Source organism: Nicotiana tomentosiformis, chromosome 2 (assembly GCF_000390325.3).
Source record: "Nicotiana tomentosiformis chromosome 2, ASM39032v3, whole genome shotgun sequence".
NCBI lineage: Eukaryota > Viridiplantae > Streptophyta > Magnoliopsida > Solanales > Solanaceae > Nicotiana > Nicotiana tomentosiformis.
The window spans coordinates 76,945,976-76,973,592 of record NC_090813.1 but is presented as its reverse complement, the minus strand read 5'-3'; the positions used below and the strand labels follow the sequence as shown (position 1 = coordinate 76,973,592).

Here is a 27,617-nt window from a genome sequence, read left to right as displayed (position 1 = left end):
ATGATTGAATAAATTCCAAAGAGACTGAGATCAATTGACAGTTGACTGTCAAAAAAGCCAACCGACATACCACTCTCGTACCATATTGGACCACATGACTCTTTTCACTTTTTAATCCCCCAACCCCGCCCATCTTTGTTTAGTTAATAACATAGAAAATGGAAGCAATGTGTACGTAAATAGGCCACAAAATTATAGCTTGTGTTACTTTTTGATCAGTGAACTACTCTCTTCCCGATTCTGTTCGGTTTAAATAAAAAAACTACTCTCTCCCTCTTATTTTATGAGTCGCTTTAACTCTTTTGACTTCAATGAAAAAATAACAAATATAATATATAGTTTACTAAGTTATCCCAATTAAATATTTTTTGAGAATGGAGCAATATTAAAAAGAACTACTACTACTTTAATATTAAGGGTATAATTGGAAATAACTAACAAATTTAGTCTTGAAATCATAAAGTAGCAATTATTTTAGGACAAATTTTTTGAGCTAAAGCGACAATTAAAATGTAATGGGAGGAGTATTTCATTGGACAAGACGGGGGAATTTGCTCACTATCTTTTCTTGGATTAGAAAGAAATGCAGGACAATCTTGATATGTATAAGTACTTATATTCACTTGATAATTTTTTCTTTTGCGTTTCAGAGAGAAAATGTTATTTTCAGACGCTTGAAATTCATCAGATAGTCCAACTTGGTATTCTTTTAGTTGAAGCACATGACACGCACCAAAGAAATGAGAGGTAGAAAAACACAGAAGTCATCATCTTGATATAAAAATCCAAACCATTTGCAGTTACTCAAGGAATTGATTGCGTTTGGTCTTTTTGGTACTAAAGATAGGAAAACGAAGTGTGTATTTGTTGACAATATTAAAGGAATTTCCCTTCTTAAACTTCAGATGTTCCAAACAACACACTTGCTTTTCCTAAAGATAATGTTTCTCAGTTGGACATGTTTTTCATCCAAATATACAGAAATATAAGACTAAGAGTTTCTCTGGACATCTTTTTATTTTTCTGTGGTTTTCTTTTCACCATCAAGCCTACGCCCGTCCAATCCTTCCAAACTATTGTCAACCAAGTATACTAATTATGTCCCTGTCAAAGTTCAAGAAGCAACCAACATAGCTGACTTTTTATTATATATTTTTGCTCCCCCATGAATGAAAAAGACAGATAACAAAAGAAAATAAAATGAAAACAAAAGAAGCTTCATACCAAGGGTGCATGTTGTTGTACTTTGAACATATACTAACTATTAAAAAATGACATTTGAATCGATGTTGTTATAGACTATAAAAGCTCATTCATATGACATTACAATTACAATAGATCTATTGATAACTTTTACTACAAGACTGAAATACAGAGCTTTTGACTTCTTTCATATGACAGAAAATAAAAGTAGCTACAACACGAGAGCGACCTAAAATATAGCATAACAAATGTGAACACTATAATGCACATCCCCGGAGAGCAAGCTAGCATTTAGCAGAACAAAAGCAAGTACTCCAATGCACATCCCCTAAAGGGTTTTGCTGTCTCTTCTGTACATAAGAATTTAGAGATAGAAACCTCTGTGCAACACTTTAAACGCAAGCTACCTGACGTCTCTTAATCATCTTTTCCAGGTTCTCTGACACCAATGCAGTCAAATTGGGATCCTCAAATCCAAGCTCAGGACCAACTCTGCACCACAAAATTACAAAAGGAAATGCTATAGTAAAACTGATTCATGGGAAAGAGAGTATAACAATCCTTGTCTTTCCCCCTTCCGTTTAGGTTTTATAACTTTTTTCCGAGTAAAACAGAAGAGGCAAAGCAAACAACTGAGGAAAGGACTCTAATGGATGGAGTTTATCTGGCCGTTCCAGTTGAACTCAACCAAAGAGGCCTTTAGAAGCCTCTAAATGGTATAAGCAGTCGAGATTAACAATGATAGACACATAGCTCAGCAGTAGGATTTATTAAACAAGTCAATATCGTTTTTTCTACCTCAACCTAGAACCTCTAGATAAAATTGTCATAGACATCCCTATTATACAAGAAAATCGAAAGATAAGCTGTAAAGAAAAAATAACACATGAAACTGCTTACTTAGGATCCAGAACCAACTTCTGAACTTCTTTGATGGCTGAGCTTGCTGCATAGAGCGATATCTTCCCCACCTGTATGAAATGATAGAATAAAGTTAATACCAATCCAAGGGAGCTGAGGCAGGCAAAGAATAAGAATCATCACTCAGACCTCCAACATTTGCAGCTTCGCATCATGAGTATTAGGAAGGCCACGGATTTCTTCAGCCATTCTAACAGCCTCACCTAAACTTTCTGGAGAAAGAAAATCAAGGCCCAATTGAACAGTGGACTGCAATAAAATGGGGAGAGGAATCAGATGCAATTAGGCAGGACAATCAGCTCACACACTTAACGAAGGTACTTTATGCAGTTTCTTCAATGGCTCTAGTAGAGTGTTTTTTTTTTTTTTTTTTTTGTAACTAAACATTTTTTTTTTTGATAAGGTAAATTGTATTAATCAAAAGGGAGAAAAAATTCCCGCATACAAGAAGTATACCAAAAAGTAGAGAATTTACATCAGAACATAATTCTTTACAAAAGACGCCCAATCTTCTACACAAGTAGGGGCTATATGTGTGCACCAAAAAGCGATCAAAGATAAAAGACTATTCTTAAGATGTGAAAACGGAGACTCAATCCCCTCAAAAACTCTACTATTTCTCTCTCCCCAGACTATCCACATGAGAGCTAACGGGGCGAACTTCCAACGCCTTTTGCTTGCTTCTTCTACGGAAACCGGCTCAACTATATAGCATTTCCTTTACAGTGTTTGGCATCACCCATTAAACACCAAAAAGATTCAAGATTGCCCTCCACAAACCCCAGGACACAGGGCAATGCAGCAGAAGATGATCAACTTCTTCCCCTGAGCTTTTACACATGTAGCCAACTAACAAATGTAATTCCTCTCTTTCGCAGATTTTCAGCTGTCAAGATCACTCCCCTCGATGCTAGTCATGCAAAAAAGCACGCCTTCATGGGCGCCTTAGGAATCCAGATCGATGAGTATGGAAAAGTAGCCTCCTCTCTCGCCAACATACTCTGGTAAAATGACTTTACGGTGAACAAACCATCGCCACACAACCCCCATCTCCAAGAATCGCAAGATGGATGGGGCATGTCTTGCCCGTATAGCAGTGCCAACAAATTTTGGAACTCCGAAATCTCCCAATCTTGCATGTTCCTTCTAAAAGAGAGGTCTCATACTACCCCATTCATGCTCCTTGCGAATCTGTTGCACCATCAATTCCTTCTGGTTTGAAACTCTGTAGACGTGGGGGAAAGAGACCCTCAGAGTATCCTCTCCACACCACCTGTGATTCCAAAAGTTGATTCTCCTTCCATCTCCCACCCTGTAAGTGATGTTGCCATAGAAAGCTTCCCAGTTCTTCATGATGTACCTCCACATGCCACACCCGAACGGTGTTGCGGTTGCCTTGGTCCTCCAACCCCCTCCCGTGGAATCCTACTTTTCTACGATGACTTCCCTCCATAGAGCATGCTCTTCTACTCCACAGTCACTTCCCCAACAAAGCTCTGTTGAATACCCTAAGATCTTTTACTCCAAGTCCACCTCACTTCTTTGGGGAAGTGACTGTCTGCCAATTCACTAGATGAAACTTTCTAGTTCCATCCGCCGCATCCCAAAGAAAATTCCTTTGAAGCCGCTCCAACTTTTCTGTGATGCTCACAGGAGCTTGCAACAGGAACAAGTAATAGGTAGGGATACTCTGCTTTTGATAAGCACTTCCTTACCGCCTTTTGACAAGTACCGTTTCTGACAACTATAACATTTTGTTTACCAAGTATAATATGTACAACTCAAAATCAAAATCAAACTGCAGACTTGGACATACAGCCCCAAGCCAGCAAACATCACTACATCACCTACACGCTAAGACAACTATTACCCAACACTAAGGGTAAAAACTCAGACTATCCAACCTCCTATTCAATCTAGGTACCCTCGCGCCTCTACAATGAACATCTTGGATAACTTGCCTTACCAGCATCTCAGCAGTTCGCCACTTGTGCTGGAACAGTCTTATATTCCTCTCATGCCATACACAATATAAAACAGCAAGCCAGTGTCGGTCTATATAGAGTTGCATCAGTAGATTTCCCCTGCCCATACCTCACAGCCCAATCTAGCTCCTCCTTCCACCCCATAGACTTTCTAGCAATCCCTTGCCACATCAAAATCCTGTCCCAGATGGTAGCAGAGTAATGGCAGTGGAAAAATAGGTGATCAATAGATTCATCTTCATTATTGCACAGAGGACGTTTCAAGTCATCAACAGGCCTCCACTTCGCGGCTCTATCTTTGGTGAGTAGTCTTATGTGGACATCAATGTAAAGGATGAACACCCACCTTGGCGACCCAGGATTGTTGCAAATTAGTCTCTTCCAATCAACTTTTTGGAAGTCCCCTAATCTTGCAGTACACTTCTTTTGTGGAGAAAATAGTCATTTGAGTTAGCTAATTTTCAGTATATCCAGCTTGTTCAAATACTGTTTTTGTATGCAAAATCTTTTTCACCACCCATGAAGCTTTATCAACCTTTGCATCCCATATCCTATCTTGTTTTGATATAGTAGGCATGAACTCATAGAATCCAAAGCTTGTCCTTTTTCCCACACATTTCATAAATGTTTGTATATGGTAGCTCTATTCCAAGCATATATATCAAGTAGTCCTAGACCCCCAGCAGATTTTGGATAGCATATTCGGTCCCAAGCAATTAATGCTTTCTTTGATATGTCAGCCCCACCAGTCCATAGGAACCTTCTACACAGTGATTCAATCAATTGCACGACTTTCTTTGGTAGGACAAAAACTTGCGACCAGAAGATTTGTATTGAAAATAATATAGATTTTATCAGTTGCACTCGTCCGGCATAAGATAAGAATTTTGCAGTCCATGATGTGATTTTGCTCACCATCCTGTCCAACAATGGTTTGAATTGCATCACATTAGTCTTTTTAGTACTCGGTGGGATCCCCAAATACCTGAAAGGCAGCTCCCCTTGTAAAAACCCCAAGGTCTGCAAGATGGCCGTTTGATCTTCTCTACATACTCCTCCAAAATAAATGGAGCTTTTCTCGGCATTCACAGACAAACCAGAGGTTGTGGAGAACTCTTGAAAACAGCCAAACATCATTCTAACAGATATAGGGTCTCCTCTACGGAAAAACAACAAATCATCTGCAAACCCAAGATGGGTTATATTCAGCTTCTCACATTTCGGATGGAAATTAAAATCAGGTTGCCTTCTCAGTGTCTTCAATCGCCTGTTCAAATATTCCATAGCCAAACAAATAGAAATGGGGATAGATGATCCCCTTGCCTGAGTCCTTTCTTTGCTTGGAATGGGGCAGTAGGTACACCATTGATGATAACTGAGTAGGATACAGTACTAACACATACCATTATCCGTCTCTCAAACAATAACGGAAAGTTTAAGATGTTAAGAATTTGCTCCAGAAAAGGCCATTCCACCGAGTCGTATGCTTTCCTCGTATCAATCTTCAACATACATCTAGGCGAGATTCCTTTCCTTCCGTACCCTTATCCAATTCGTGACTCATGATAATGTTGTCAGTAATCACTCTTCCTACTCTTCCTGGCACAAATGCAGACGGGCTAGAATCAACTAACATATTCATGACTTGTTGTAGTCTGTGGGTTAAAATCTTCGAGATCAACTTGTAGAGTATAGTGCAACATCATATATAGGTCTGAACTCCGACACTCTTGAAGGGTTCTTTACTTTAGGTATGAGAGTAATGGCGCAATTTACAGGTTCATGCATACATCCTGATGAAAAGAACTCTAAAACAACTTTAGTAATGTCCTTCCCAACAACTGGCCAAGCTCTTTTAAAGAACAAAGCATTGTAGCCATCGCACCCCGGTGCCTTTAGGTCATTTATACCCTTCAGAGTTTGAAACACGTCATCATTGGTGACTGGTGCTATAAGATATAGTTGGTGCTGTCTATCCAAGATACTACCTTCCTTCATAACACTTGGATTGATAGCTGGCAAGTGAGGCGTTGCTGAGCCCAATAAACTTTTGTAGAATGTAGTAATTTCCTCAGTAATTGCTTCTTGAGTCTGCAGTAAAACACCATCTGCATTGATCAAATTCCTGATCTTATTTTGGGTCACCTTATTCTTCATGTTTGCAAAGAAGAAAGCATTATTTGAATCCCCCAATTTTAACCACTGAACCCGTGACTTCTGCCTAAAGATGTTTTCCTCTATGTTATCCCACTTCTCCAGTTGTTTTTTGATATCTCTTTCCTAGTCAAAGAAAGCTGGGTTGTGGTCATGGCTACTCATTTGTGCTTGGACCTCTGTTAGTTGCTGCCTCAAGGTCTTGATTCTCATATCTACCCCTCTGAATTCCTTTGTATTGATCTGCTTCAGCCTCTCTTTCATACCTTTCAGCCTCATCCACACGCTATTCATCCAACCTCCTCTCATAGGTATTTGCCACGCATCATTAACAACTTTTAGGAAATCATTGTGCTCAGCTATGCAATTTAGAAATCTAAAAGTTCTTGGCCCCTGAAAGATTTCCTCATCCAGTTTTATACATAAAGGAGAATGATCAAAACAATTTGGGTCCATGACAATAACCTCATTTTGAGGGAACCTGATCATCCACTCAGCATTGACTAAGGCCCTATCAATTTTAGTGAATACATGGCTATTTGTCCATGTAAACCACCTACCAATGTATCTCATTTCATTCATACTAGTATCCACCAGGTAATCATTAAAATCTCTTATTTCCACCTCTTAAACTGGTGCTCCACATTGTCTATCCTCTATGTGTAGGATGGTGTTAAAATCACCCATGACTAACTAGGGATCCAGTTGTAGATGGTTCAGTGATCTCAAATCATCCCACATCTTTCTCCTGTCCTCAATTGGCAGTGAAATTGAACATCAAATTCAGCCTCTGAATGGTCACCACCCCATGTATGTATTGATCAGACATACTCACCATACGATAGTTAATGTAGTTTGGATCCCATAGGATCAAGATTCTACCTCTATTGCTAAAGTTGTAGTTATGGTACCAGCCCCAGCCTCTAGCAATTTTTCCAATTGTTTTAGCGGCATTTTGCTCTTTCTATGCTCAAGAACAGCTATGATTACTACATTGTTATTCTTCATAAACGACCTGAACTCCTTTCGCTTATAGGTCTTGTTCAAGCCCCTCACATTCCAAGTTACCAGATTCATATTGGGATAAAATGAGCGATTGAATCCCCAGGATCCTTACTATAACTACTCTGAACTCTGTTCTTCTCATCACAACTGTTATGCACCAGGTGCTGAGAATTATGCTCACCAAGAGGACTAAATCCATTTGACACATTCCCCACCTGCTCAGCTACATTCTGGACTCCTTTCATAGCAGATGTTCACACCTAGCAAGTTGCCATTGATCTGTTGTTGGTTTCCCTACTGGATTGGAATCCTTTGTGGCCTGGGTTAACTTTCCTACTTGTACTAGTTGATCACCTTTTGTAGTTTCCACCTGCGTATCCGCAGGCTTCTCAGGCTTCTTTATCCAAGCTTGCTTTTGGTTTGTATTCCTTGTCTTTGGACCAATTGCTGGAGGATGTTTTTACGCTGGTTTACAAGTATGGCCAACCTGCAAGCAATGAAGACAGTAGGCTGGTACCCAATCATACTCCACTTCTTGTTCAAATATCCTCTCATTTGGATCCAACATTTTGATCATAGCTGGTAGTTCTCTGGTAACATCCATTTCAACCAAGATCCTAGCATACAAAATTCGTTCCACTTTTGTTGTGCATTCGTCAGCATATAGAGGAACCCCTAGCCCACTTCTAATTCTGCTCAGTGAATTCATTCCCCAACAGCTTAGGGGAAGGTTGGGGAGTTTAGCCTATATTGGAACAGTTTGTAGGACTTCAGCCTGAAAATCGAACTCAGTTGTCCATGGTTTTATAATTAATGGCTTATTGCTGATTGTGTATGGACCTGAGTAAAGTACATCATCCCTGTCTTCCATGCAATTGAATCTCACTACAAAGTACCCATCATTGTGATAGAACACTTTTGGTTTCGAGGCAAAGTTCCAATGCGCTGAAATAAACCTCTCAAGAGCTCAAATGGTTGGGGTATCACCAACCACATTAAGTATCAACGTTTGCCTCCACTTAGCATTTTCTCTTTATATTTCCTCCTTGTTTAGTTCAATGATTTTCTCCTCATCCTTCACAACTGGGGCAACAAAGCTCAAATTCATGCCCCTTGCCTCCATTCTATTACCCGCAAAAATGGTTTTCCATTCCTTCATTCCAGTTGGATTATCTGTGGTTTTATCCCTTTGAGCCTCCAAAGGTGCTTCCTCCTCTGTTTTGTCCGAATTTTGCATTACAATGGCATCAACAGGTTTCGTTATCACCAGATTTGATCCCTCTTTGGTCGCGCCAGAGCTAGGATTACGATCCACTGATTTCACTAAATTTAAGCATCTCTGAGCGCCTGAGACTACATCGCTCGCTGGCCTGCCGAGATTTAAAGTAGTAGCAGTCGGATTCATCATACCTGAGTTAGTCACCTGCGCCGCTGTTCGAGTAGTTACCATTTGATTTTCAAAACTCTTGCCGGAATTGGGATTCCTGATCATTGTTCCTTCCACCCCAGTACTCGTCGGGGTTCGGATCTCCTCCCCCCAAGCACCAATGGTGGCCAAACTTCCTTTGCAACCCCCAATTGTTCCAGTGATGCAATTGCTTCGTTTGCTCCCCCACTACGTTTAACAGCTTCCATCGTCATCTGTTGAGTTGCTTGAGCCTTTCCCGGCACCCTCTTTGGTCTCCCTCTGCCCATTGCCGACTAGGCGCACAGTAGCAAAGCACGCTTATTGTACACCGAGAGCAGTTTCTTACTTTCTCAGTAGAGTAGAGAGTGTTTTTAAAAGGTCTAAGTTCCTCATTTAACATATATAAACATGTTTCTTTTATGAGGACAACTATTTAAATTCATCGTGCCCACTAACCTGAAGATTCCTCACTTGGAAAGGACATCCAGCAGGAATGAAAATTGCTTCACCTAACTGCTGTTCAAATGACCAAGGCTCTATTCCTGAGAGTAATCAGAGTTTCAATCGAAGGATCAGTTTGTGACAGATTAAATAGAAGCAAGCAACAGAAAAACAATAGAGGACAGAGAAGGAAAATGTTAAGATCAGTGATAGGCATTTAGATGTTTCGAAGAATATATGCATATCAGAGTCCAGTTTTAGGGCCTGACTAAATATCCCCAAGTTGAGAACTAAAAGCAGAACAAATCAGTTCCCAAAAATAAGAACTCAAGGAAACTTTCATCAAGATAGAAAAAAAAACAATTCCAAGGCAAGCATATCAAGGGGAAGATACTGTAAGCCCAAAATTGCCAGCACATGATGAAGATGCTTGAAAACATCTTCTAGGGCTGACATATTGCATTACAAATCTTAATCTCACATTGTCAACTTTAATAACAAATTATTACTCTTACCAAATATCTCTTTCAACTTTCTCTTATGATGCTCATTCAAATATACTATTCCATCGTGGAGAGGACTGGGCACCTGAGACCAACAATGTAGGAAGCAAATACGATGACCTCAATATCTAGATTCTAGAGAGAGAAGTACTTGGACAAATTATTGCATTTGAGAAGAAACGTACAGAATCATCTGTTACACGGTCTGAATCTCCATGTTTCTTCCAATGAAATCTTAGATACTCGATCAGCATCGGCACATCCTGCCTGCGGAAGACATCCCAAAGAGCCCCAGACTGACTCGTCTCAGAGCTGTTTAAATTGGAACCATTCAGATCTTCATGACTAAAGTTATCTACATCAATCTGAGAAGCTCTGCTCTCTTGGTCGACCAACATTTTATTGGCATTTGAATCTGTATCAGCATAATGATCATCCCCTTTATCTCCACCAGGTGAGAATTTGGAGAAATCTCCTTCGCTTGAGACATTTAGCGCAGCACCAGGAAATTCTCTGTGATCAGATTCAGCAAAGGCTTTCTGTATCTTTCCTATCTTTGTCTTCTGCCAACCTTTTAGTTTGACCTCACTGACATGGACCAAAAGGAATACCTAATTACAGAGAAGAAACAGCAACCCAAATCATTTATCAGCTGAAATCAGGATTTGTATTGTAAGACCATGTAATGAAGAAGTGCAAATTAATATTTGTTCATGAAGACTTAAAAATTAAGGCCAGGATCAGGAATGTTCCATTATTAAATCAATGGCATATCAAACTGACTAAACAATCAAATTTCTTCTTGACAGCTCAAGCTTCAAAATTTTTACTACAGAGAAAAAACAAATGATCTTGAAGATTTAATTCACAGATGCATTTCCAAGTACGAGTACACGTCATCCTCATAGTGGAAGTCAAGTTACTTTGCATGTCATGTGGCATGGACTTCAAACAACCACAAGAAACAATCTTATCGAAGTAGGGATGGCATGAGAAGGAAATTATGGTACTCACTAAGTCACGCATGTTGATGTGCAGATTGTTCACTGAGTCACCTCTACCAAGTTCTTCATACATCCCATAAGAAATAAAAATCTTAGGACCAACATCATTCTGCAGGGAATAATGAGGCAATTTTGCAGCTACATTTAGAAGACCCCACTTGGAGTGGATGAATTCAAGTAAAGGAAGTTTACTAATAAACTCAGGTCTCTGGTATAACAAAAACTCTTCTGAAGCACTAGGAGAAGGCCAATCTTTCAATTTGAGCATTTCTGGCCAACCATTCTCATGAATTCTTCCCTCTGAGTATCCTCTGATGAACTGACCAAGCTGAATATCAATCTGTAAAACAATAAGTACAAGATACGGTGGTATGGTCAGCCGAAGATAAAAGGAAATCAACAGGCCACTTCTGCTGAAAGTGGACACAATTGTTTCATACATATGATAGTGGAGATGAACCTCATGCCAATCTAAAGCAAGTTGAAACTAGATCTAGCTAGTAATGCAAGCTAGAGACAACTGGTACCAACCTCACTCCAACCAAAGCAATCAATGGCCTTCACATTTCTGTTATCATCTTTTGTTTTCTCCTCGGTTGTCTCCCTTACTCCTCTCCATATTACGACTGGATCCCAGTTTGACATTGATGATACATCATAAACATCCTTGATGATAACAGGTTTACCTCTGCTCCATTGCTTTCTGAATTTCTCAATCCCTTCACTTCTAATATCTTCAGAAGATGGATGGTACAAAAAGTTATCATCACCATTCTCTCTATGAGCAGCCTGGAACAACTTCCCTTCAGAGATATTATCTAGATCACCAGAATCACATACTTCACAGCCACTAACCATTTCTTCTACATTTTTCACCAGTTTAGCCACCCAATTCATCTTAAAGATTCGCTTTAATGATAAGACAGAGGAATTGCAGCCTCCATATTGCTTCGGTGGACATGGTATGTAGCCATTACTATCTGTTTTCCAATCAGAAAGCTTGGTGAATAAATTTAGATGAACGTTTGACAATTTCACTTCCTTTGACGTGGCTTTTCTGCCATCAACTCTTCCTGGGAACTGCTTACCCCTGTCTTCCTGAATAACCTCGGTTGCATCTCTGATATCTTTGCAGCAGCTGAGGCAGAGGTCATATGAGCAATTTGGGCAGTGTCTATGGTAATCAATAATTGGTATCCTGCAGAAATTACTGCAAGCAGAAACATCTTGGTGATATATATTTTGTCAAGAAGAGGTTGAGAGTGCGCATTTCCTAATAGCAGGAATGGGCAATAGTGCAACATTTTTTAACTTGAAAATATTACCAGCACATTTGCTCATCTGCATTCAATTTGGTCCGGCCGAGATCCATTCCATTTCCTGGAGAATACAATTCAGTTCATAGTTCAACCATTATCAAATTTGGAGTCCCCCTATACCTCAATAAAGATGCAAAGGTCATACTTATACCTCGAAGTTTTTTTTCCAACTCTACCTCAAAGCACTGCTGATTATGAATGTGCTTAACTACTGGAAGAACTGCTGATAAAAGGGAATAGAGAAACTGCAGTTTGTTTTGTGCAGGTATCTCCCTTATTCTAACCTATGCTCACAGCAATAATGAGTCACATATCAGAAAGCAATACTTAATAAATATTAAGCAAAACCATAGAATGCCTCCCGTAAAGCTCTTTTAGCCTAATAGGTAAATACCTTTATCAAGTTGCCTCCACGCAAACACACTTTACAATTGCAACTACCACGACACGCAGGACAAATCCTCTGTATCTCTTCAACAGGCATGTCGGAGTACCTGACATTAAACACTGTAGTCACTGCATAGGAAATGGAGAAACTAGACATGTTACTCTTTTTAGTGAATCTCACCAAGTTGAGATGCAGCTTTCACAGTATCCTCTTCTATCACATCTAAGGCACCAAGTTACTTGTTGATTGTTCCGCCTACACTGGTGACAACGTTGTCCCCCTGTATTATCAGAAGAATCTGAGCTCGCTTCAGAAGTTCCCTAGGGGCAAAAATTAAGGGAGCCCAAGTGAGGATACAACAGACAACCAGAAAAAACAATGACGGACTGTTGACTTATGATACTTGGAAAGCTAATGAAATTTCAGGTCTAAGAAACTCTAATTGAATCCTAGGCGATATGTCTACATAAAGCTTAATGTGCAGATTACATAAAGATCACCACAATTTATTATCTTAACTAGAATTATTTTTTTACTTAATGAACTTTCCCTGCATCACATTGTCCTAGAATAATCTCAGGTTTACTAAAATACAATTGTCCACTTCCTAAAGTAACTTCATTCCCGGCGATACTCAACCATGAGTTCAAACTCACCATCGTAGGACTTGAATCAAACATCTTCTGCGATCTGCTTCTGGATGACTCCATACCAGAGGGGGGTGGCGTCCTGTAACCTCTATGGCTTTCATCATACTGCATACCTTCCATGTCTAGATCATCAGCAGACTTCATGCTGCGAACTAAAAACATCTTGCTTTGAGGTGTTTCAGATAAATAACTCATCCGATTCTTTGACACCTTTTCCTTATGCCTCTTCCCAGAGACTGCACCAGAATAATCCTCAATTTTCTGGTTCGCATCTGGTAAATCCATATCATCACTTTTACTCTCTGAATATACATCATTTTCATCCAATGATTTTCTCTTTCCTTTTTTCATGTTGGCTCTCATTGCAGAATTTGCAGCCCTCTTCTTAGCCTGTATGTAGTGCTTTTCACACACAGTCTTATCAGGCATAGACATTGCAGTGCATCTCCATTGTTTCCCATCGGACCTCTTACACCGCAAATCATCAGGAATCCCGATGTTATCTTCACCAGGCCCAGAGGATGATCGTGTATAATCCATCAAGATGTGCAATATGAAGTGAAGATGCTAAATTATCATCCAAAACCATATGATGAACAACCTGAACATTCACAAGATAGGTAGCCAGGAAAACAGAAAGAGGAATCAAATTACATGGACTTGAAAACCACAAAAACTTTAAAAGTACTAAAAGCTTATTAAAGTTAAGTAAAATTTACAGAAAGATTTACAACAATGCAGCGAGTATAATGCATAAATATGCACCACAAGGTTCTGTAGGGTGCATCTTCAGGCTGCTTAATATTTTATATAGATGAACAAGAATGACATGCAATCTTGATCTCCTAAGTTTCTTCCTATAAATCTCACACTTATCCTACATGGATAAACAATGTAAAGACTCCTGACAAACACCAGCCTAAAGTAAGTGTAACAACAACTAAGCCCTAATCCCTATGAGTTGGTATTGCCTATATGGATCCTTTGTTTCCATTGTATTATGCACTTAGCTAAATTCACATGAAAACTCATGATATTCAGGGGCTAAATTCACATGAAAACTCATGATATTCAGGGTCTTTCTAAATCCCATTCACATGAGAGAACGTTCAGAATATAGATTAGTAATAATGAGGGATACACTAGTGTATCATCTAAAAAAAGAATCATCGCATAGAAAGCAAAATAAGAACACCAAACTAATCTCAGAGTATCACAAAGAACAAGAAAAAATAAAAATTGCAACCTGGTTCACAATTCGTATTCTATGGTTAAGAATAAAACTTAAGGGATCAATCTCTCCTCGCCTTTCAAATTCGACCTAGCTCTTGATCTTCATGGACAGATTTCATGAGATACTCCGGGTTGAGGAATGACTTCAGCCAATTCAAAAAGTAATTCTCTTAGCTTAGCCAATTATTGGGAAAGATAATACATAGATTCTCTCCCTCTATAAAAAACCTTTTTTTTTTAAAATCTTTTTCACCTCCCTGCAGAAAACTAATACTTGCAAAGTAATATCAATGCTCTTTAAGCATTCTGCTCAATTCGCCCATTTAAAATTAAAGAACAGAAAAAATCCATCTCTCAGTAAAACGAAACAAAAAAAATCATGTCAAAAGAATCCAAATTCTGCGGCAGAGATTGTTTTAAATACAAAAAGCATGCAAGCAAATTCGGGGACAATTTTCAGCTATAATCAGAAAAAAGTCATAATAGCCTTACATTAGCGGCGAATTATGGAGGGTCAAGTTTCAAAATTCATCAAAAAAAAAAAAAATTAGGGTGAAAAATAACAGTTCTTTAACAGTAAAGGAAGATCAGTAACTACCTCTTGTTATACATTTATCTACGAAGTATGAATAAGAGTAAACAGTGAATGAAGAAAAAAGTAGAGAGAGAAATTAAGAGAGAGAACCTGGGTGGGTAATTGGTGAAGCTGTAATTTGCAGAAGACGCGAAGGAGAAGGAGAAGAATAAAACGACGCCGTGGAAGACTTACTGTGACAAGTCCTGCACTGCAGCTGATATTCCATCTTCTCTCGTCCCTTATTTTTCTTTTTTCCTTTTCCGAAAAGAAAAAAGTTAAAGGGAACAAATTTCTTAGCTTGGCTAAATTATTTTATTTGGGCTCTTCTGAAAGATTATTAAATTTTATTTATTGATGATACGAGAACGAATTTCAAAAAATATTCCTTCATTCCATTTTATATTGGAAGTCTTGATAATTGCAGTAAACACCCTTATAGTATGAGAGCCTGCACAATTTTTAAATTTGCTTAATTAATTTTTTTCACCGTTGAAGTGTTTATTATTTTAAATAAAAGGAATGTGTAACAAAGTGAGTTGAACTAAATTAAAGTTAAATCTCCAAGAAGCAAACTGTTGTAAAGAGAAAAACTTTATAATAACTTTTATGAAGTTCAAAAGAGAAGATTTGTCACCCATTTAATAGAGTTTGTTATAAATGAGAATTAACGTTCTCTAAAATGTGAATCTTTTAAAATTCTTAAGCAGAAAATGAGCACATATCTTCCAATCACTAATTAAAAGTATTTCTCCATTCTGCACAATGCTAATAGGATTCACATTCTTTATTTGAATCTGCCTTTTTATTACTCTTTCATTTATTTTAATTTTACACAATTAAAAATGAGAAAATTAAAAATACACTCCTTTTCCATCTTATAAGCGCTTGATTTTTGAGGAAAGAAAGGTGTTGCCAACTAAAAAATTTGCATTCCCAAAGTTTAAACCCGAGACTTACAATTAAGTGTGGAGGGTTTCTCAACCATCACACCACATTCCTTAACACAGAAGTATTGAGAGAGAGAAAACACAATTCCTTATAGTAAATTATTAGTATCATACATTGAAAATTCCTTTTAAGGGAAATGAATACCTTCGACACAAAAAGTAGACATTTGAAACTGATGAATAGTTCTAGTATTAAGCTGAGAAGATTTGGTAATCATTAGTTGCTTATACCTTATTATAATTAGAACAGAATATAAGATAGTCTCTATTAAAGAGGCATATAAAAATGGTCTTTTACCATTTTATCCGAGAAATATGCGTATTTTGAAATAAACAACACTCATGGAAAACGCTAAATAAAAGTGGGTTCAATTTAACGCTATTTACATAACGAACTGTTTAATAGGCAGTATTTAGCAAGAGATCCAAAATTACATTAAACGACCACAGAATGATGACCTTGTCTAAAATGCTCTTGATATATTAGTTATGACCTCTGTTTCATACAAACTTTTTTATAATTCAGTATAATTTAACCATTCCAAGTTCCAACAGATTAACCAAGTTACCAGGAAAATTGAAAACACTGCCTTGCACCAAGGAATTCTTTCACTACATCTTTTTAACTTGTTACCACTTACCACCTTCCCAGAAAATTAAACAAAAAGATAGAATCTATTAAGATTCTAACAGAGATAACCGCTACACAGTAAATAATACAAGTGCTTCGAGTCATTACAAGATATTAAAGAAAGAATTTGCAGGAAATCTGATTACAAGATATTAAAGAAAGAATTTGCAGGAAATATATTACATACGGTTACCACCATATATTAACTACAGGCACAACTTTCTGATTACAAACTCCTCGATTACACTAAGGCGAGGGTAAAAGAATGACCGTTTTTTTCTTCTTTCTCATCGAGATGTAAAAAAGAATCACATAAACCAACTTAACAGCATAGTGTTATTTACAGTACATTACTGATGTTAGCACACAATGAAAATGTAGTGTAAAGATTTCTCCTTGGGAACTACTTGAAATCCCTCGATGCTAAAAAGATACTAGCCGGAAACAGCATTGCTAGTTTTCTCTACTAGAGCAGTTTCACTGCATTGCTGCCTTGATGACATCTTTAGATCATATGCAGGAGATTCTGCACAATTTCGGACATTGGTGGCCTGAATTCAGGTTCCGACTGCCCAACAAAGAGAAAGGACATGAGCGAAAGCCGACAGCTTGAAAAACTTCAATCACAGACATTCACTATGTTTTTCTAGCTATAGCAAAATGGCAATTTTAAGCCTATTACCAAAAATAGTGGCAATTTAGCTTTTAGCATAGCTTAAGAATATCCTCTTCCTTGATTGAGTTGATTTTAAGATTGACTCAGCCTAAATAGCTAATACTAACTAGAAAGAGGTTTCTCTCAAATGACCTTGTTCTGATCTTCCAACATTAGAGCTTGTTTTCTTGTTGGACTTTGAGCTGAAAGGAACATGAAATATTGAAGAAACGGAATTCCTTAACTTCCCATCTCTAGGAATTTCATTAATTGCAGAATTCTAGACAGGAAGTTGAATGGTATAAGAAAACAGAAAACAAATAATAGGTCTTTTGATCACTCCTGCGCCAGCTTTGTTAGACTTCGGTCTAATTTATTGGCTTCAAGGCTTATAGGTAGCTCTGTCAATTCTCTTGACCAGGTAACATGAAAACAAGCCGAGCAAGTAGAAAGTGGACTAAAATATCTTGGGAGAACAACAATTTTGTAGTAACTAATGATTTCTATTTATTAGGATTAACCAAACAACTATCACCACTCTGAAATTTCTATTAGCAATGACCTTTTTGGACATATCCTTGTAAAAATGGTCCATACAAGTTATAATTTGGATATCATCACTCTTATACCAATCTCAGTAATAAAAAATGGATACTATGCAGGGATCGTAAACTGAAACCTTTCCCACTTTCACCTTCACATTGGACTAGTTACAACATCAGTAAGACAGGACGAAATACAAATACAGCTATATTATATTATATATATTAGTCATAAACTGTCAATAATGGTTATCGCACCACTTCAGCAGAAAACAAAGTTCATCATTTCTTTTTTGGTTAAAAGACGAAATACTATTAATACTTAACTAGTGACATTACATAGGAGTGACGTCTCATTGAGAGCATCAGGAGTACCTAAGCCGGTAGGGCTAGTAACATCAACAATTTTTTCCCCATTTGATTAAAACTTTTAAACAAAGTTCATCATATTACATCAGGAATCTCAATGGTTAGCCTGCTTGGTCTGGATTCTAAAAAAAATTCCAATTAATTATGTATATGATTTTTAAGATAATTAATTAAAATTATTCACTTTCTGAAAATATTTGTTGATTGTTTATTAAGAGAGGATATTTGTTAGTCTTCCCAAAAATTGTTTCTGGTAAGAAATTCATAATTTCAATTTATTAAAAAGTTTTAATCAAATAGGGAAAAATTGAAATCAAACATATAACTTTTTAACATCAAAAACAACATTCTCCCAAGGTTATTGATTATTAAGGAGTTAACTATTGCTTTCATAACTTTATGTTAGACAAATCATATAATTCTATCAACCAAAAGAGAGCAAAATGCTACAGGTAAAATAAAATGTGTTCTATAAACCATTCCTCATAGTTATATGCAGTCTACGTCGAAGTAACTGAATCCAAAACAGAGACAGTGATCTACTGATATACTTAGCCCCTGATTTATCAAAACCCTGAAATTTAACTGGATCAAAGCCTCTTATTAATTGAATCCAAAACAGAGTCAGTGATCTACTGCTATACTTAGCCCCTGATTTATCAAAACCCTGAAATTTAACTGGATCAGAGCCTCTTATTAATTGAATCCAAAACAGAGTCAGTAATCTACTGCTATACTTGGCCCCTGATTTATCAAAACCCTGAAATTTAACTGGATCAGAGCCTCTTATTCATTTTATGAACAGTAACCAGTAAAGTTTCTCTCACACAGAACTCAACACTGTAAGTAAAATGTTAACACTTCATCAAAGGGACAAGAAAAACCTATATAAGAAGAAACTAACCTGAATACACAAGGAAATTATGTCAGCAAACCGAGACAAAGACTTCGATGGATAAGAACCATTTAGGGAAGGATCAACCATTCTAGATAGTGAATCTATATCATGCAGCCGTGGAATAGCCCATCGAACTAGCAACTGCTCCCCTCTAGGACGGGACCTGGAAATCATATTTTAATGAGCTCAAAGTCAATACGTGTATTATTGTATATGCAGTTTCAACAATAACAAAAAGTTTTCAAATACATTTGTCGAAACAAACTTTACCTGTCGTAAGATTTTCTTCCCGTGAGAAGCTCTAGCATAATAACTCCAAAGCTATAAACATCACTCTGACAAGAATAGCTTCCCAGTTCAAGTTCAGGAGCACCATAGCCGCATCCTTGCAACTAAAAGTTACACTGAAGTCATCAACACTTTATTCATCCACAAATAAATTATAAGATGGTCAGCTTTTGTTTCCAACTAAAATTAGCAGAAACACCAGATCTTGTCCTTTCATTTTAAGCCATCGAATTAGCAGCAGATAATCTTTTCTAACAGATTGCACCAACTTTTAGGAGCTAAATTCATGCTTTAGCACCAAAATTTCATATTAATGGGGCGGCTGGTTGAAACCAGGAAGTGAAGAATGTAGTTTCTAAAAAAGTTAATAAGAAGTGACTACAAGTTAAATGAAGATCACATACCAAAAGGCTAACATGCCCATTATGAATTCAGAATAAGTACCAAGAATCTCCAGTTATAATTGTTTCTATTTTGTGGGAAGATGTGAAATTGGATTCCAGATTCTATTTTAGAATCTCCAGTTATAATTGTTTCTATTTTGTGGGAAGATGTGAAATTGGATTCCAGATTCTATTTTCAAACAATCAACTAATCATCAGAAATGTTAACTTATGGATCACCTGTGTTGTAGAATCAGATGACATCAGAGGTGCCAAACCACAATCTGACATACGCACAGCAAGCTCATCATCGAGGAGAACATTAGCGGACTTGAAGTTCTGGTGGACAATAGGTGGGTGACAAACTTCGTGCAAGTACCTTTTCATTGAAACAGCAAGAAGCAACTCAATCCCTAAATGATTACAAGCTAAGGATTGTGCTACAGGAATAAATTGTGTGACAGCAAAGATTTAAGCCGGAAACAAGCAGAGGTGAGTTAACAGGCACTTGACCAGCAGAATCGATATCTACACATCATTAAAACAAGTTACAAGCGCTTAAAAGCTAGTATCATTCAGTATTTTTTCATACTTACTCTAGTGCTCTTGCTGCTTGAAGTGCAATGCGTACACGAGTACTCCAGGAAAGTTTTCTGTGGATCTCATCATCTAAGTGCAATGCTTCGTGGAGAGTACCATTTCTACAGTACTCATAGACAAGTAGCCTTTGCCCATGCTCCGAACAGTAACCCACAAGTTTGACAATGTTTTCATGCTTAAGTCTAGATATATTGGACACCATCTCAACAAATTCTTGATCACTTTGACGCCTGGTCACAGCCGTATCCAGTTTCTTGACCGCCAAAAGCTAACAAATAAAGAACATCAAGAAATAGCTAAATGTCAGCTCCTTCTTGGTTGTGACAGAAACTAAATAGGTTACACAAACATGAGGAATACAAGTAGGTAATGGGAAAGCAGGAAACTAATTCAGAACATAAAGAGGCGTGTTAGGTATATCTACAGTCTACAAAAAGAAACTGTTGCCATCTACAAGGTTGGACTACTACTACTATGCAGAACTCGAATCAAACGAATACGGGCCAATCAAACATCTTCAGTACAATGTAAATAGAAATGTCTACCACCAAAAACCATGCTTTTAATACAAATAACGAGTAATTTCCACCTTAAAAAGGTGAAATGAAACTGAAGACGTCACACAGTATCTACTGATGTGAAGCTGGTGAAACATAAAGATGCTTACTTTTTTGGGAGACTCGGCTCTGTAGACTGTGCCAAGCATGCCTCCTCCAATAAGATTATCTTGAGAAAAGCTATTTGTATACTGCTGAAGAGAGGCAATGGTGAAGAACTCTGCAGAATTTACATTCTTCTTAGCATGTCTGTCTGATGTAATTGGGGGCAAAATTGGATTTACAACCATCCTCTCAGCAGAAAGAGCTGAAAGAAAAGGTGGTGGCGGTGGTGGAAGAATATCAGATATGGTCGACTCCATCTCCGAATCGAGATCATTGTCTGTATATGATGTTGTACTCTTCATGCCTTTATGTTGCACAGCCTCTGAAGTATTCAGTGAGATGTTCCTACCCTGAGCTTTCCCATTTCCAGTCCCTGGCCTCAGACCTGCTTCTTTTGGACATATCCATATTGTCATCACAATGCCATTAAGAACAATAAGTAAGCAATGATAAACAGAAATCCATAAGAAGAAAGTACACAAATGTACTATTTACCTTTTTCTGCATCATAATAAGGTTTTTGCACGGATTGATCATGTTTAGGGGTGCCCTTGGGTGAACTATATGCATATGCATGATGCCTCTTGGCTTCTTTTTGGGCCTGTCTTCTTCTTTTTAAATATCGTGACATCAAAAGGCAAACACCCAATCCAAGTATGACAAGGGTAAGTAATCCGGCTATAGCAATAAATTTGACGTGTTTGGTTGAATTACTACTTTTTTGCCTTCCAGAGTGTTGTAATCCTTGGCCCGATGGTACAGTAGATGGCAGTGAAGGGGCTACATCTGGAGAAAGCACCGCAAATGGTGCTGGAGAAGGCGATATCACGGGCGAAGGGATGATAGTAGTGTTAAAGGGGTTGCCTGCACGTCTGACCAAAAACAAAGATTTCACCATGTAAGGTAACCACATTTAATAAGTATGCAAAAAGAACTTTTCATGAAACAAGAAAAAAGCTAACCTAATTGGCTTCCCCTAAAGTGCACCAACTGACTATTAAAGCCATGACTAAGGCTAGTCTATCAAGAAATGTGCCATGTTGATAATTCAGCCATTCTAAGCTCAATCTAACCAATCAAATTGATCAAGACTGTTAGTTTTATCAAAAAGGTCTTTAAAAAAACTAAAGAGTTTCCACGGCAAACACCACCAATCTATGATCATTCTCGCAGAAAATAGAATTTAGCTAAAGTTATGAGTGATTTACAGGATGATGCATAAAGTAGAATGAATAAAGACGATTACTACAGCCGTCCCTAATTAATTTAGGATTGCAGGTAGTTGATTGATTGATTAAAGAGTGATTCATCAGGTGGTACATGCATGCAGTCTTCATCAAAAAGACCATGCATATCAGTAATATCTTTGCATGTCATATCTTCAAGTTTGCTACTTTTACCCCTTTTCCAGCAACTGTGCCAATTTATTTAATCTAACTACTCTTGGTCTAATTGTCAGTTCATGAGAAACAGCAGTTATACCGGCCGCCCAGAAAAATCTATTACAAGCACAGCTACATTAAATCTCTTCAGATCTAAATAGTGCAATCTCTAGCCAAAGAAACTTCAAATTTTTTGGATAAAATACAGAGAGATGAAGCCAAATAAAAACAAAGAGAAATAAGATACTCCAGTTCATATTCAGAACTTGAAGACTGAATGAAATGAATTTCAATCAGTTTAAAAGAAAACTCAATAAATACGGCCAAAATTTCTAGGTTTTACCTGAAGGTGGGGATGCTCAACAATTTTGCTGGTATTGGCCCAGAGAACAAATTATTCTCTATGTTTCTGCAGAACAAGAACGAGACCAAATTATAAGCACAACATTGAGCAGATGATGACATTGTTAAAAGCATTATCCATAATGATGGAAAAACTATTAGTCGAGAAGATTACAAATCTGTTAGAGCAAGATCTTGCAAAACATCCAGGATCCCAGAAAGCTGATTGTTCTGCAAGTGTCTGCAAATAGCCAAACATAATACTCAAAACTGGAGTATAAAATTCACAATCAATACTACATTCACAAGTTCAGTTCAGCAATTAGTTAACATCCTGATACCATTCAAGTTTATTAATTTTAGTGGTTGCAAATTGAGATACTAGACAAAATCAACCAGTTGCAAAGCATTTTTCAATATCAATCCTTTAGCCTCTTCACAAGAAAGACATCTGGACGAACCAACACTCAGCAGAACCATACAATAGTTCCATATGCAACACAAACTATATTTACCTTTATAAAACTTCTCATTTTAAAATATGTACGAGCGAAACTTTTGTTCAACTTCTGAAGGAATTAAGGACATATTTGAACTTCTATTCAGTGTCTCAAAGAAGATAGCACTCCCCAGAAAAGTAGTTTCCCCTGATTATCATACCAACAAGGAGAAATACATACAAGGTAGTAAGTGACGACAAATTCCCCATCGAAGGAGGCAGCTGACCACTTAAACTGTTCCCAGATAAGTCCCTGCAGAATAAGAACATGAAGGGATAAATATAAACAGCACTGAAAATGGAACTTCATCACTAGCGAAAAAGGTTAAAAGCTAAAAGAAGTATGTCTACATATTAATCAAAGTCTTAAGCTGCTGAAAGGCATCTGGAATAACTCCACTAAGATGATTGTTGTTCAGTGACCTACATGGAAAGAAATAATTGTACTGAAAACAGAAATATGGTCATTAAAAAAAGAATATCAACACAAGTCAAGTAAATAAAACTTACAAGTCCGATAATTGCCCTAACGAGGATAGGGTGTCTGGAATGCTCCCAGTAAGCTGGTTACCTGAGACAGACCTATATATACACAAATACCATAATAGGATAAAAATGTGGATATAGGTTGGGCTAATAACCTATAAACTGATGAAAAAGCTTGGCAAGGACAAAGCTTAACAACTTACAAGGTCTTGACGGTAACAGGCAAATTGGATGGTATACTGCCACCAATATGGTTGTTACTGAGATCTCTGATTTTATCAACACACAAAGTGTAGACATTTAACACATAGGAATTAGCTAAAGCCAGAAAAGCATGACAAGGTGAAATTCATGAATTAAATCATTGCATCCATAAAGATAAACAAGGCACCAACATTTGTATGATTGAAGCAAAGCTTCCTATGCCCTCACTTAGTTCACCTCCCAAATTTGAATCATTTAGCACTCTGCCAAAAAGGAAAAAAAGGAAATCTATCATAAACTGTCATATAACCATGAGAGAAACACAAGAAAGGAAAAAGAGAGAGAATTCTTACATTGCAGTTACATTGGAGTTGACACAAAGTACACCATGCCACTTATCACCACAAGGGTCTAATCCATATGGCACCCATCCAGGAAGCAATGGGTAGCCCAGACTTGTATACAAACTATTTATAGCAAAAACTGCAGAGCAAGAAAAAAAAAATCATGAACTTCACCTAATTTCTTTCTTATCCTTTTTCTTTTTACATAAAAATTCCAACCGTGACTTCACAAAAATATGACATAAATGATAGTAACAAATTCAAATTATTGAGACATTACCACACAACACACACACACATCATAACCATTAGTTGAAGTATACAAAATTCAAAACACTGAGAAATTATTATTACCATCACGAGGATCAGTAAACCCTTTGCAATCTTGAACAGCAAAAATTGCAAATACCAACAAAATCTTCACATATATTCCACGCATCATGTAACCAATCATCAGTAGTGGAAACTCCAAGAACTCAAATTTTCTGCTTCCTCTTCCTCTGTCCTTTCCCCTTCAAACCTTTGCTAAACCTCTGTAAAACCCACAAAAATCTTCACTTCAAAAGAAATTAGAAGACTTCCAACAACCAAAAGAACCAATAACTCAAAACTATACTTTAAAAAGAGAATGCAGAAAAACAGTGTTAGAGAAATATATATAAATAAAAATAAAAATAAAAAAAAAAAAAAAACATACGAAACAAAAACCTGCAAAAAGAGTAGTATCAAAAAAGCAAGACGGTCGAATACTGAAGACCCGTGATGGAGAAGTTCAAAAGGCATGAAAAGAACACATCTTTCAATACAAAAAGATTCAAACTTTATGAAGAAAAAAAAAACAGTATTAAAAGAAACGAGTAAAAATTGGTAAATTTGAAGTAGTGAAGAACTCACAGCCACAAGACAGAAGCAGTACTTCAAAACAGTTGATTACAGACAAGAAAAGTTGGGATGTGTGTTTTACCTTTACTTTTGTGTCTCCCAACTGGACAAAGATAAACACTGCTTTAAGGTTTGAGTATATCTTCTTTCATATGATAAAACTTGTTTTGTGTTTGGTACATAGTAGAGTCCTAGTTTAATCCCTTTAATGTAGGGAACCAAATATACAATTTTTCCTAAGAGAACGTTAAAGTTCGTCAAGAATTTCCATAATTTGATTTGAACTTATACCGACTGTACCGTTGGGTGCTGTGTAGAAAATAACTTATACTCTTATATGGTTGTGCTGGTGGGTTTCTACAATGGCCCCACTATGAGTCCGACTAGTAATCTGTTTGGCTATTTATTTTTTTTGTCACAAATATTTTGTTTTCTAAAAACAATATGTCGGATCAGACTTTTAGAAGGTAAGAAAATATTTTTGAATAGAAGTAATTTTTTATAAGTAGAAAAAAGTAATTTTTTCCTAAAATACTTTTCTTTTAAATATTTTTTTTTAAAAAAAATACTTTTTAAAAGCTTGATCAAATACTAATTATTGCTTAAAAATATTTTAAAATTAATTAGTCAAATAAAATACAACAAACAACAATAACCAAGTATAATTCCACTAGTGGGGTTTGGGGAGGGTAGTGTGTACGCAGACTTTACCCAGGTAGAGAGGCTATTTTCGATATACCATCGGCTCCCTCCCTCCCTCCCAGGGGCGACCCAACCTCATCGGAGGCCTAAAGCAAAATCTTAATAAGAGGCATATATATATATATATATATATATATATATATATATATATATATATATATATATATATATATATATATATATAATTTAATGAATATCAAGACAAGTGAGGATGTAGAATTAAAAAAATGAGAACTTAGTTTTATAAAATAAAGAAAATTAAATGAATTTAACGTTGATTGCATCACAACTGAAATGGGAGAACCCAGAAAACATAAGTGACTCCTTTGTTTTAGTAAGACCCTTTCTATATTTGGTAACAATTCAACTTTAGATTTTTCTTTTTACCATTAATGAGATGATTTCTAGCCCAAAAACTTCTATGATTTATTTAAGATTACAAGTTTCAAAAGTCTTCCTTTATTTCATAAAATCCATGTCCAGCCAAACACTTTCATATAAATTGGGACGGAGAGAGTGTAATTTATGTAAGGAAAATAAATAATAAGTTAGATTATTATAGATAGTTATGTGACCAACTAATGAATAGAGAAATATTTAAGTAAAAAAGTAAAATAAGATTGTCAGAAAACTATTTTAGTTATATTAATTAGAGGAAAAAATTGAGTTATTAAAAATTAATATGACAATAAAGAAATAAATTTATCAAAAATAAAAGATAATTATATAAATAATATACTACTATATAGAGAGAGAATACTAGTAATTTTGGGGCCCTTAAATCTTTGGAGCCTAAAGCAAGTGCTTCACTTGCTTTAGGGTTGGGCAGCCTCTGCTCCCTCCAAGAACTACCCACCTTACTCTTGGGTGACTCGAACTCACAATATCTTGGTTGGAAGTAGAGGGTGCTTACCACTAAAGCAATTACTCTAGTCAAATAAAATACTTTTTTTAAATAAACACTTTTAAAAAATCACTTTTCAAAATAAGTTAGATTTTAAAAGCTCGGCCAAACGGGCTATCGCTATGCTTAATTGGAAACAAAATTTATACTAATATCTTACGTATTAGGGAGTAAATTTGGTAGGCACAAATAGTGTCTTTTTCCCCTTACACTAGCGTTTGAATAGAAGAATTGCAAGCATTCCAAGAAAACAGAATGAAGTACGTAACTGTCCTACGTCAATTTTGATAGTAAAATGTTCTATATTTATTTACTTTTTGCAGCCTAAATGTAATTATGCCTAAATAATTTTTGAAATATCTAGTTTTCAAACAAAAAAAAGGCAAAACTTTAAGGTCGAATCTGATGGTTAAAAATGGTGACCAGTGACAAGTAACGTGAACTCGTCAATTTCACCAGGCATGGAAGTGTTTTTTCTTTTTAACCCAAACAACCCAAGAGTAATCAAACTAAGTAACTGTCTTGGTTCTCTATCTACTTCTCCAGTCAATCACGTATAATATCAGCAAAAATTGGTTATTGCCTATTTGCACCCAAAAAGGGGAAAATAAAATGTGTAGTTCACTATTTCTGTTTCTTATGAGGGGAGGCAAGAGGAGTCAAAATATCAATAAACACTTTTTGGAGCATAAGTATGGTTAAACTGTCATTTTCTCCTATATCCCATTGCACAGGATTCTAATGATTAATGGTTAGGAGTTTAATTTTCAATATAACTAATTTTAAGATACAAGCATTGCACGTGTATCTTGCATATAAATATTAACAAAAAGATGTTTGGTGGCTAACTTTGGTGCTCAGATTAAACCTTTCTTTATTATAGCATAGATTATTTATTACTTTTTCCCATCCCTCTTTGGTTATCCAATTTTAATTTTTTTGATTATAATGAGAAAATAAAAGAATATGAATTATTTATATTTCTCTTTGAAATAATTTTTTTTTTTTTTTATGAAAACAAGGACTTCTCAAGAAGTCATGAACACCCAATTATGATTCCTTCTTCTACAATATGTTAAGAATATTATGGTTATGGAAAGATTTAA

The 27,617-nt window shown here is 36.6% G+C and overlaps 2 protein-coding genes across 5 annotated transcripts; both read right to left on the bottom strand.

Annotated features, from left to right (window-relative positions):
* Window positions 1-1,272: 1,272 nt before the first annotated feature.
* Window positions 1,273-15,054, bottom strand: LOC104089740 (E3 ubiquitin-protein ligase JMJ24). Of its 2 annotated transcripts, none has more exons than XM_009594735.4 (14): window positions 14,900-15,054; window positions 12,988-13,582; window positions 12,512-12,651; window positions 12,338-12,437; window positions 12,095-12,227; window positions 11,950-12,004; window positions 11,156-11,834; window positions 10,635-10,964; window positions 9,806-10,231; window positions 9,633-9,705; window positions 9,133-9,218; window positions 2,254-2,373; window positions 2,104-2,174; window positions 1,273-1,695 (listed from the first exon to the last, which is right to left on the bottom strand). In XM_009594735.4, exons 2-14 carry the CDS (start codon window positions 13,519-13,521, stop codon window positions 1,596-1,598), a joined length of 2,847 nt encoding a protein of 948 aa, XP_009593030.1. In that variant the 5' UTR covers window positions 13,522-13,582; window positions 14,900-15,054; the 3' UTR covers window positions 1,273-1,595. The 2 variants fall into 2 exon arrangements, with proteins under 2 accessions (XP_009593030.1, XP_009593098.1); XM_009594803.4 differs by lacking the exon at window positions 14,900-15,054 and adding an exon at window positions 14,813-14,893.
* Window positions 15,055-16,521: 1,467 nt separating this feature from the next.
* LOC104090084 (protein STRUBBELIG-RECEPTOR FAMILY 3) lies at window positions 16,522-25,200 on the bottom strand. 3 transcript variants are annotated; one of them, XM_018769037.3, is made up of 17 exons: window positions 24,988-25,197; window positions 24,378-24,556; window positions 24,033-24,162; window positions 23,871-23,942; window positions 23,679-23,744; window positions 23,500-23,571; window positions 23,341-23,412; window positions 23,171-23,242; window positions 22,666-22,731; window positions 22,492-22,557; window positions 21,262-21,638; window positions 20,772-21,157; window positions 20,101-20,372; window positions 19,745-19,883; window positions 19,104-19,225; window positions 18,840-18,996; window positions 16,522-16,937 (listed from the first exon to the last, which is right to left on the bottom strand). In XM_018769037.3, exons 2-17 carry the CDS (start codon window positions 24,475-24,477, stop codon window positions 16,875-16,877), a joined length of 2,232 nt encoding a protein of 743 aa, XP_018624553.1. In that variant the 5' UTR covers window positions 24,478-24,556; window positions 24,988-25,197; the 3' UTR covers window positions 16,522-16,874. The 3 variants fall into 3 exon arrangements, with proteins under 3 accessions (XP_018624553.1, XP_018624571.1, XP_070051713.1); XM_018769055.3 differs by lacking the exons at window positions 16,522-16,937; window positions 18,840-18,996 and having other exon boundaries at window positions 19,119-19,252; window positions 24,988-25,200; XM_070195612.1 differs by lacking the exons at window positions 16,522-16,937; window positions 18,840-18,996; window positions 19,104-19,225 and adding an exon at window positions 19,265-19,639 and having other exon boundaries at window positions 19,707-19,883; window positions 24,988-25,200.
* Between the last annotated feature and the right edge of the window lie 2,417 nt (window positions 25,201-27,617).

Bases quoted from the DNA above. Each gene is read 5' to 3' on its own strand.
- LOC104089740 (XM_009594735.4), bottom strand. From the start codon at position 13,521: ATGGATTATACACGATCATCCTCTGGGCCTGGTGAAGATAACATCGGG. The intron at 12,228-12,337 runs GTATTTACCTAT...CTGTGAGCATAG, and splicing joins GTGGAGGCAACTTGATAAAG to GTTAGAATAAGGGAGATACC. The intron at 10,232-10,634 runs GTGAGTACCATA...CTCTGTAATTAG, and splicing joins ACATCAACATGCGTGACTTA to GTATTCCTTTTGGTCCATGT.
- LOC104090084 (XM_018769037.3), bottom strand. From the start codon at position 24,477: ATGATTGGTTACATGATGCGTGGAATATATGTGAAGATTTTGTTGGTA. The intron at 22,732-23,170 runs GTATGTATTTCT...GGCTATTTGCAG, and splicing joins TTGTCGTCACTTACTACCTT to ACACTTGCAGAACAATCAGC. The intron at 19,226-19,744 runs GTGATCCATAAG...TGTAACTTTTAG, and splicing joins CATCTGATTCTACAACACAG to TTGCAAGGATGCGGCTATGG.